The 11,007-nt window shown below is 38.2% G+C and overlaps 1 protein-coding gene across 6 annotated transcripts in view; it reads left to right on the top strand.

The window, feature by feature from the left end:
* Window positions 1-623: 623 nt before the first annotated feature.
* LOC110051717 (COP9 signalosome complex subunit 3-like) overlaps window positions 624-11,007 on the top strand; it is a 226,401-nt gene continuing 216,017 nt past the window's right edge. For 3 of the 6 annotated variants that reach the window (XM_089292882.1, XM_089292883.1, XM_089292880.1), the window contains exons 1-3: window positions 631-839; window positions 962-1,074; window positions 1,167-1,216. In XM_089292882.1, coding sequence (XP_089149008.1) covers window positions 667-839; window positions 962-1,074; window positions 1,167-1,216 — 336 coding nt within the window. In that variant the 5' untranslated portion in view covers window positions 631-666. Of the gene's footprint in view, window positions 840-961; window positions 1,075-1,166; window positions 1,217-11,007 lie in introns of all 6 variants that reach the window. The other 3 variants (XM_089292884.1, XM_089292885.1, XM_089292881.1) reach the window with 3 other exon arrangements.

Raw genomic sequence — 11,007 nt, 5'->3', positions numbered from 1 at the left:
GTTCGGCCACCTTAAGTGCCAAACCGGCGGAAGCGATGGGAGGAGGGTATATTCCCATGATTTTAAACCTGCAATGAATTATTGTTTTTGAAGAAACATCTGAAATATCATCTGAAATATCTGCTGAATTTGGTTTCTTCCTTGTGAGTACCAAAATGAAAGCACACTGAGCTTGTGCTAGTATATTTCTTCGGGTAAAATCTTATATTATTTCATTTCTTTACTTATTTGCTTCATTTGTGATGGCAATCTTCTGTTGTTGAGGGAAGACCCGGGCCAAATCTGGAATCAATGGAAACATCTGTGGAGCGGCCATTCAGATGGCTTTGCAGAGATTTCACTGGCCTCAGCGTGTCGATCGATAAGTACTTACGGCGGATCGATCGTGTTTTCACTATGTGAAAGTCTGAGGCGAACTACTTTATGTAAGAACCCCTGACGAGTATATAGGTCATTAATTATTTTTAGTGCCAGCGGTTTTCTAGTTACAATTAAATTTCAACCTGCAACCTGCAAAATATACCTGCTGCCAAGGGCAGCTTAACGCGAACACATGGGGTGGTTTAGTGTGGTTACTCTGTGGTGTACCTAACCATCAGCCCTGGCGCTCCCTGTTCACCGCTTGATACAACGCCGCCTGGGGACGAGGTAGATAACACGGCGAAAATGGAGGACTTCCTCGCAACTGTACGCTCGATTTCTTCTGACAAGAACTACGTACAACTAGCAGATTATTTAAACAGATCTAATGAATTGTTAGTCAAGTGTGCTGGCCAGCTCGATGCTGCGATTGCATCTCTTGATCCAGATCAGCATTCATTGGCATTCATGGCGCTGTTGTGAGTTTCTCTTTCCCTTCTAACCAGCAGGATTTCTAAAATTTACCCTTTGTTAAGGGGATGAATGCGTTTCATCTCCTAATTCTTTTTTACTAATGTGAGATTGCATTAATATTGCACAGGTTGGTCAAGTTATCTTTACCAAATTACGGAGACTTTGAATTAATCTTCAGCCAGATTCAGCAGTTCATAACAATTTGCTCGAAGGAACAAGTCCAGTTTGCTGGAGACAAATGTACGTACCCTCCCTCCTGACGTCAAAAACAGTGATATTTAATTTTGCTGGTTATTTGCATCAACGCTTATTTTCACGTCGATCATTTTCAGTTGCCCACTTGTGCCACTTTATAACCCAGTGTTTGGTGGACCTCAAGCAGGTGAGAGTCACTATATCATGGGTCACCTTATCATGGTATAGTCATTATGGGTTTATTTGTGGGGATCTAGTGAACAAATATAATGGGACTTAATACAGAGGAATGCTGAATATTAGGGTATTTGAGGGTTGATTAATTGTAAGTGGACAGAGAAAAGGGATCAGTAGCCATCTCCTCAGCAGTCACTTCACAGTGTAATCTACAAGTTTACTTTCAAGAGGCAGTGGAATGGTAGACGTGGCCACATACATTAACGGGCTAATGAGACAGAAAATTTTACTTTCTGCATTAAAACATTGTTATTATTATTGTTATTACTACTACTAAAACAATCAAGAACCAAAGAAGGAAGTTTCCAAAGGCAATATATTGGCAGGAAATCAATCCTATACCAAGAAAGAAATTTTAACTCACCATAGTTCTGAAAGCAACCACACTCAGGATTTATTTGTTTCAATACCATGTAACTCCTTCAGTATCGGGTAATTTGAAGAAAACTACATTATTGTTCATCGGTCTGGTCATATGCAGCAACTACTAATCTCTTCAAACTTCAAGCAGTGCAGAACTTCACTGCCTGAATAATTAGTAAAATTATACCAGAAAGTTTGATCTCGTGACCCCAGTCCTAAACCAGTTACAGTATGCTGGTTGCTATTTAAATCACAGCTGTATTATCGTGACGCTGTGCTTGCTTTTAAATGCATGACTGGACAAACTCTTTTTAAAGTGAGCGGAGATAAGTGGCTGTAAGGCTTGAAATTCACAACTTTTAAACATTCCTCTTTTTAAGACCTCTACAGGACAAAGGACTTTCTACTATCGAACAGTGTCATTATGGAATAGTTTAGATAGAAATCTTAAGCTAAGCTTATCTCTGAATATTTTTAAATGAAGATTATGAGGTAAACTCTTACGTGAATTTTTATCTTCATAATACAACATTGTCACATAATTCTACCTTATTTCATATCATTTTTATAATTCCTTGGTATGTTGATTTATTTCATTGTCATTTTAATGTAACTTATTTAGTAGTATTAGAACTGAAAAGCCCCCATGGGGAGTGCTAATAAAATTTGTATTGTATTGTATTCTCGGCATCAATTTGAAGTGCAGAATACTACTGAGAAATGAGATCAAAAGATAACAAAATTTGAATACTGTTTTCAGGACTCGATCACAGCATTTATGTGTGGTCGTTGGATAAACACTTCCAGTGGAAAGAGTGAAATAGGGTGATGTTATCAGCAGCTCTTTTCTCTCGGGACAAAGAGTTTTCAGCAAAAGAGTTTTGCATGATTGAAGTACTTTGCTTTTGAGCCGTTCTTATTTACAAAGCGAATCAGACTGCCACTCAATCTGTGCCGCTTTTGCCAGCCTCTTGTAAGTTGGTCACATTTCATGCTTTTTAAATATTCAACGTGAAATGATGTTACACATTTTCATTTACAGTACGAACTAAGTGTTTTATACTTCATCAGTCATCTGCAGCAAATAAGCTTACAGTGAGGTATGCAAGAGGTTGCGTTTGGAGCCATTTTGATATTCAATTTTGCTCTAGCAAGCATAAGCAGGCAAGGCATGGATGAGTTATTTTTTGGTGAATTGAAAACCTCTGGAAGTAGCAGCATTGTGATTAGGTTAATCCAACAAGTTTGGTTGCGATATACAGCAAAAAAAGAATTTGTTTCATCTTATGAAGTGTAATACCAAGCCTAGTTTTATCAATAATCATGGACAAAAGTGTTGACACATTTGGGCAAAACAAACACTTTCTATCGGCGTCCTTCCGTAATTAAAAAAAAGCATCTGTTTTGTCGATAGCCAACCCCCCCTCTTCCCCTTTTCAATGTTGAAATACGCTCTGTGAACACTGTCATGTGTTACAACGTTGAAAAGGGGAGAGGGGGTCAAAACGTGAAAACTGGAGATTGAAAAACTCACGCGTTCAATGAAACAGGTTTTTTTTCAGGGAGTGTCTCAACTGCTTTTGGCCATGATTGTCTGAAATATATTTTACACAGTGTGAAGCTTTCTCAGCATCATCACTGTTCTATCTCTTCAGTAGTACTTAGCATCATTGTTTAGCAAACTATAAATCCTGTTGCACACCAGTAGAGCGCGATTATTATGTCACATAGGTTAATTATTGGCGAGAATTCAGGGTTCAAAGTAGCAATACATTGTGAGAAAATACAATATTTCCTGTGCATCTCTTTACCGTGTTCTTTAGAAGAAAAAAATCAAGTTCGAGAAGGGCTAAATTTGTCATATACCCTGAATTTTTCATACTCATTCCCAGTCTTTTCTTGGCTTACCTGTTAACACCTTCATTGCCTCTGTGAACATCATCATGACAAGCTAAAGGCAATGGAACAAAATATAAATGCATCTGATTGTTAACACAAGCAAAAAAAACAGGTATTGCTGCGGGAACAATGAAATAAAAAAAAAGAAACTGTCTTTTTATACTTTGAGTGAAGCTGTGTGTCTGTAAACCTGTTCCTGTAGTAACATGCTCAATTTCAGTAGTGGAACTTTTTATCTGCACAAAAAAATTGGCATTTTGGTAATGTTTTCAAACTTACTCTCATGGCTTACATGATTTTGGATTTTGGAGTGTAATTCTGGATGGTTCACATGAGCAAGACATTACATTTCAATAGTTCACAATGGTTCACATCCCCAATTAAAGAACATGTCTCAACTGCTTTTGTCCATGATGGAAGGTTTGATTTTGACAATTCGATCAGTAGCTTTGTTTATAAGAACTTCAGTGGAGCTTTTCCCAGCAGGACAGCTAAGTGATGCAGTCTGTTATAGTAGCTAATGGTAAAAGCAGATTGGTGGGTAATTTTTATGGACTCATTATATTTTACAACAAGAACTAATTTAAGGTCATTCCCCAGTATTGCATTGCGCATCCCTACTGCGCATAATTTCACGCGTGATTAGCGCGTATGCATTGGACCTCGCCATAGAGGTAAATTGTCATTTTCTCGCAAACGAGTTTGGCGACCTATCATTTTTTTCTGTTTTCAATTGAGTAATAAATTTCTCTGTGTAAAATAAATATGGACCAATTCTCAGTATAGAACAAAAGGCAATCGTCGGAAACGTGAATTTAGCAAGCAATCATGACTATAATCGTGGTGCTTTTATAAGGATTTATATGGGTATAAACAAGGTGCTGTTGCTCCTAAACGAACATGGGGACCCCTCATTTTTATTTCAGAATTTAAGTTCCTATAATATAAACAATCAATAGGCAAAGTTTCACAAAAATGTCAGTGCAGGTTCTATTTCAGTGGAATGACCTTAAGCAAGTTACCTAATTTCACTTGCAAATAGCCATAAAATCATAAACCATAGAATAAATTGTAGAGGTCAACACTAATTCAACATTCAACAGCATAGGTAAAATCCACTGAAATCTTTTGAAAATTTTGGTCATCCGTCAGTCTGCCACAAAAAACTATAGCATGTGATTACTGAACTACATCTGAGTGGGGTTGTTAAAGTGATAACACTGATAAGAAGTGAACTAAAGTATTTTGATTTGGAGACATGTGCTGAACCGTGAAACCCGCCTTTAATAATTGAAAGATGTAAACATTTAAAACAGTGGATTGATGTCTCACAGAATGACTACTTGATACTTGAAGCCTTAGTTTGATGTCAAGTAAATCCATCTTTCATGACTAAAAGTTGAGTTTGACCGTAAAGAAGTCAGTTGTGCTTACATTTTTTACATAGCATGTCGAAAGATGGCATGTCAAAAGAAAGTCCCTACGTACGTAACACTGAAAGTGGGTTTAATAAGCCATCAATAATGACTTTTTAGTGGAGCTCCGGCGGCCCTAAAGGTCACCAAGCAGAGCTCCATACCCATATAGGAAAGAAAAGGAAGCCCATGAATTGATTTTCTCATGGTTATCATGGCTAGCAGTATTGCTCATGGGTACGACAACAGGGACGGCAACTCACACAAGATGGCGGCCATACTCTAGCTAATAGGTTGACAGAGACATGCAGCCTTGGTTTATAGCGTCCTTCTTTGATATTGGACATCCATGTTATAGTCAATTGACACCTGTCAAAACAAGGTATTTGGTTCATGTGTTCATGTTCATGTGTATTTGGTTCATGCTGAGTCGTATTAGGTTCATGTTGTGTAGGTGTTGTATCAAAGTCACGGTCATGCAATTTTTTTTCTTTCTGGCCATGAGAAAACCTTATGGTTAGGCATGCATATATACATGAGAACTGAACCTTTAAACCAAGGGGACGTGTAAAAAATATAGGTGTGAAAGTGAATAATTATATGAAATACATTAAAAATTATGGTTGGCCATTCGTTTCAAAATTACAACAGTGTATACGCGGGTTTTTCTGCTGCGTATACTTGTTTACATACGTTATGTATCGGGTTTAAGCCCACATATACGACCATTTAGATTGCGTATATACGCATTTTTAAAGGGCCACATATTTGTGTAAACCGCGGAGATATGTGAAATAAATGCCCAAATATATGCCACCAAACCGATATACGCGACCAAAAACACTTGCTATAGTCTGTACTAAGTACTTGACTTTTACTTAACTTACACTTAACTTGTGCAACTTGATAGACCGGTTGACCTTGAAAGATAAATGATGCCTAAAAGTATGAACTGCATTTAAAACTTTTTATTAAACTGCGTTTAAAACTTTTTATTGCAGTAAGTTTGAATAAAAAGTTAGCTCAAGGTTTCATGTTCAAAGTGTAAGTTGGCTTCGTTCGCAAGTCTGAGTAAGTCGAGTCAGTGGCTGACTGATTACATCACATGCTTGACTTGAACATGTTAATTAACATCCATTCACATTTCAAGGATTCAAGACTGAATTTAAGAATTCAAGATTGAACAGTCCAATGCTGACGTGGGAACAAACACGATTTGGTTTGGGACAAGCCTGATCAAGTTGAGTCGATGTAGGGGTGAACTCAGTGGGAGCGAACTTGCCATGGGGCGAAACTTGCAACTACCATTCTGTTCACCGTTTAGTTATTCATTGGAGAGAGGTGCGCGAGCAAATGCTGAGAGAATTCTGCCTCTTGAATTGCTGGTGAGACAAATTCAACACTTACTACACAGATGGGAAACGTTTGCCATAAGAGCAGATACATGCACCTCAGTATGTCCCATAAGGCTTTGCCAACTGTATGGATTATCAGCTTCTAATGGAAGAGTGGGTCGCCCAGCCTATCATGTGAAATATCAATACCTATCAAGGGGAGCTTTTAAGAACAAGGAGATCTGTTAGATCTCATAAGCGCGGTTTTAAATTTAACTGTTCTCTTAGCACTACAGTTGCAATGCAGTTCACATTCCACGGCAGTCCTTGATGATTCATTTATTACTGCAGACACCACATCACTTTATCAACACAAACTGTATTATTGCACCATCAGTGGCGGGTCTAAAACACAGGTCACGGGTCATTGTTTTACCAATACAGGAACAACCTTAAACCTTTACTAATACTAACGTTAAACCTGAACAATGCCTTAGTGTAGTATTTTAGGCCTAAAACATTGTCTTAGTCTAGTACTTAGGCCTAAGGTTAGCATTAGGAAGGGGTTAGGGTTATTCCAGTATTGGTAAAACAATGACCTGTGACCTGTGTTTTAGACCCGCCACACCATCAGTCGTAGCTTTTGTGAAATCTCTGATGACGTAATGGTCTTAATCTGGAACTTTCTTTGGGATATGTATGAGCATGAACAATACGAACAATTCGATAACAATGCAGTTAACAACAGCTTTCTTTCCTAAAAGTCATGATTAAATTTAATTGGTGTTTCCATGAGTAAAGGGCTAGCAAAGTAGTCACATGAGTCACAATTCAAGAGTTCCGTTATCCATGGCTACCTTTAGTATGGTCGTTATTTCCCTACCAATTATGTAATCCTTGCACGTTCTGACACGTTCTTTGCTTGGCTTGCAAATATTAAATTTTCCTTATGATCACACTCATGTCCAATACTGTCGAGTAGATTTCATTGGAAAAGAGAACTTTGTATTCGTTGTTGATCGGAAAATTACATCTCATTAGCTATTAGCTGGATATAAAGCCTGTCGGATTGATCGATTTGATCGATTCATCGAATGGACACGACCCGAAACCTGGATGTTGTCGATCAGAAAATCGCATCTCAGTAGTGACAACAGACCTGGCGATCCAACGTTGTCGATTCGACCGATTCGTTTGATTCGTCGAATGGACACGACTGCGAAACGTGGATGTTGTCGATCGGAAAATCGCATCTCATTAGTAACAACAGACCCGGCGGTCCAACGTTGTCGATTCATTCACAGGCTATTATAACGAAAGCACTGTGAAAGAGGACATAAACACACGAATATTCCTCATTCTAAAAACACCAAAGGTAGTATAAACGAAACATTGCATAGTCATTTATGTTGCTATAAGAAAAGCACGGTGAAAGAGTACATAAACACATGAATATTCCTCGTTCTAAAAACACCGGTGAAAGAGGACATAAATACATGAATATTCCTCGTTCTAAAAACACCAAAGGTAGTATAAACTAAACATTGCATGGTCATTCAAGCACGGTGAAAGAGGACATAAACAGATGCGTTTTGCATGATCATTTACGCCACTAACATATCCGTAGTATATCGCAAAAATACTCTTATCGATGAATCAATGATTGACAATTGACAAAATGCTGCTATAACAAAAGCACAGTGGAAAAGGACATAAAGATATGAATATTCCTCGTTCTAGAAACACCAAAGGTAGTATAAAGCCAAACATAACAAGTTTTCTATCGCAATGACCCTGCCGTGAACTGACCGATGACAACGTATGACAATCGGAATAAATTTCTGGTACGTTTCGAATTTTTTGTCTACATCAGCGTGAAAAATCTCGCTAATAGAAAGCACGCACAACACTCTGCATGAACGTGAACTATGACTTTGTATTTTGTCACAGTGCAAGCGTGCGCTGATGGCGAAGCTGCACACATTCCTGGTGCACACAAGAAAGATCACGGTCTGTGATGCAAGATTGAGATGCCTCTACCAGCAAAAATCAAGGGGCTCAGACTCAATTAATAAAATAGAATGACGATAATTAAAGTACTTTTGTCAAAAGACGACTAAACATCAAAGCTAATCAAAAATATAATCGGTACAACCAACCGGCGTACGCAGCTCAGTGAGAGAAGGCCTCAAACAATAACATTTCATAGAAACCCTAAAACAAGCGGTTATCTTAAAGTATTTCTTAAGAACCGCTAAATGAAAAGCAATATTTTCGATAGAGACAAATCTGCTTGCCGGTTTGTCATAAAATGACTCCATTTGACGATTCAAACAAATCGATCAGAAAGCCCTGCCCCACTAATGAGATGCAATTTTCTGATCGACAACGCCACTTGTCGGATGGTCAATAAAATTCTCCATTTGACGACTCGAACGAATCGATTGAATCGGCAAAGTTTCACCGGGGCCCTGCCACAAGAATATCGTGAAATATTTTCTAAGTCCCACTAATGAGATGCAATTTTCCAATCGACAACTCCACTTGTCGGATCGTCAATAAAATTCTCCATTCGATGAATCGAACGAATGGATCGAATAGACAAAGTTTCAGCAGGGCCCTACCACAAGAATATCGTGAAATATTTTCTAAGTCCCACTAATGAGATGCAATTTTCTGATCGACAACTCCACTTGTCGCATCATCAATAAAATTCTCCGTTCCACGAATCAAATGAATGGATCGAATTGACAATGTTACACTGGGGCCCTGCCACAGGAATAACGTGAAATAATGAGGTGCGATTTTCCAATCGACAACTCAACCTGTCGGATCATCAATAACATTCTCCATTTGTCGAGTCGAATGATTCGTAAGATCCCTTTTTCCGATGGAATCTACTCAACAGTATTGGACAACCCTCTCTGATCACTGAACTTGCTACGATGAAACAGCCAAAGAATTTACTTCATATGCGTCAAACCACAAGAAATACTCGCAAATTGCAGATAAATTAATGACCGTCACTTCTGCCAAAATAAACTTGCAAAGTAAACATGATCTTATTTGTCATGTAGCAAAAGTGAAAGCTGCAACGTCAGTGCATTCTATGGCTGATGTAATACCTTTTTTTAGCGTATTTATTATTTCTCCTCAAATCCAACGCTTCAACAAAGCAAAATGAAAATATATTTTACCCAGAATAAAGAAAACAATATCCGTAACATTGTCCTTGTATTAATGTTTCAACAGTTTTTGGCGAGTAAACATCACAGGTTGCGTGACTCAAAATTTGGCCAAGAGGAAGTTCGGGTCTGGTCACTGACAAAACAAAAAAAAAGATCTGTTAGATCTTATAACCACGCTTTTATAATTTAACCGTTTTCTTAGCACTACAGTCGCAACGCAGTGCACATGCCAAAGCAGTCCTTGATGATTCATTTATTACTGTAGACATCATATCACTTGATCAACACAAACTGTACTATTGCACCATCAGTCGTAGCCGTTGTGAAATCTCTGATGACGTAATAGTCTTAATCTGGGACTTTTTTTGGGATATGTATGGGCATGAATGATGCGAACGATGCGATAACACTATTAAAAACAGCTTTCTTTCTTAAAAGTCAAGATTAAATTAAATTTAAATTCAATTAATTTTTTCCATGGGTAGTCACACGAGTCACATAATTCAAGAAATATTATCCATGGCTATCTTTAGAACGGTGGTTATTTCCCTACCAATGATGTAATCCTTGCATGTTCTGACACGTTCTTTGCTTGGCTTGCAAATGTTTAAGTTTCCTTCCGATCTTTGAACTAGCTTCAATAGACCAGCACAGCAATTCACTTCTCTAGTCTAAAAATAGGAAAAATACTTGGAATACTAAAAACTGTCTCTCCTGGCAGAATAAACTTGCAAAGTAAACACGATCTATTTGTCACGTAGCGAAAGTGAAAGATGCAACGTCAGCGCATTCCATGGCTGATGTAATACCTTTTTTTTAGCGTATTTATTATTCCCTTCGAGCCAACGCTTCGATAAAACCAAAAGAAAATATATTTTACACACAATAAAGAAAACAATATCTGCAACATTGTCCATGTGTTAATGTTTCAACAGCTTTTGGCAAATAGACATCACAGGTTGCGTGATTCAAAATTTGGCCGAGAGGATGTTTGGGTCTGGTCACTGGCGAACAAAAAAAAAAACCCCGTGTAAACCTAGAACCGCGCTCGGCCCATGGCTGCGTGGTTAAAAAGAATAAGATTTACTTCGTCCCAGATATCAAGATTAGTTTCCAGAGCCACTCTTTGGTGTAGAGTTAGAAACATTCAGTCTTTCTCCAGGCAATGTTATTATACAATTTAGATGAACTGATGATTCGAGAAATCACCCTGCAAGCAGAACCTTTTCTTACGGTACATACGCTTTGTACCTATTTCTGTGTAATAAGAAATAAAGCAAAAAGAGATAAAAGAGGCTCTGCTTGCAGGGTGTCGAGAAATAAGACTGATGTAGGTTTCCCAATTCAGCTAGCAGTATCATGCTGGGTCATTTGCAAAGTAGAAATATGCATGTTTAGCGTCAGTGTGTAAGGGAAAGTTTTTTTCGAACTGACCCAGCAGGGTCTGTTATAAGGTGGTTCAATACCATCACAAGGTGTGTTTACAGTGTCGGGGGACCTAATTCTCTCTGATACATTGATGGACTACACTGCCTTATCAGT

Source organism: Orbicella faveolata, unplaced genomic scaffold (genome assembly GCF_042242905.1).
Source record: "Orbicella faveolata isolate gen_17 unplaced genomic scaffold, um_ofav_v1 contig_24, whole genome shotgun sequence".
NCBI lineage: Eukaryota > Metazoa > Cnidaria > Anthozoa > Scleractinia > Merulinidae > Orbicella > Orbicella faveolata.
The sequence above is the reverse complement of the archived record's forward strand: the minus strand, read 5'-3'. Positions and strand labels throughout refer to the sequence as shown.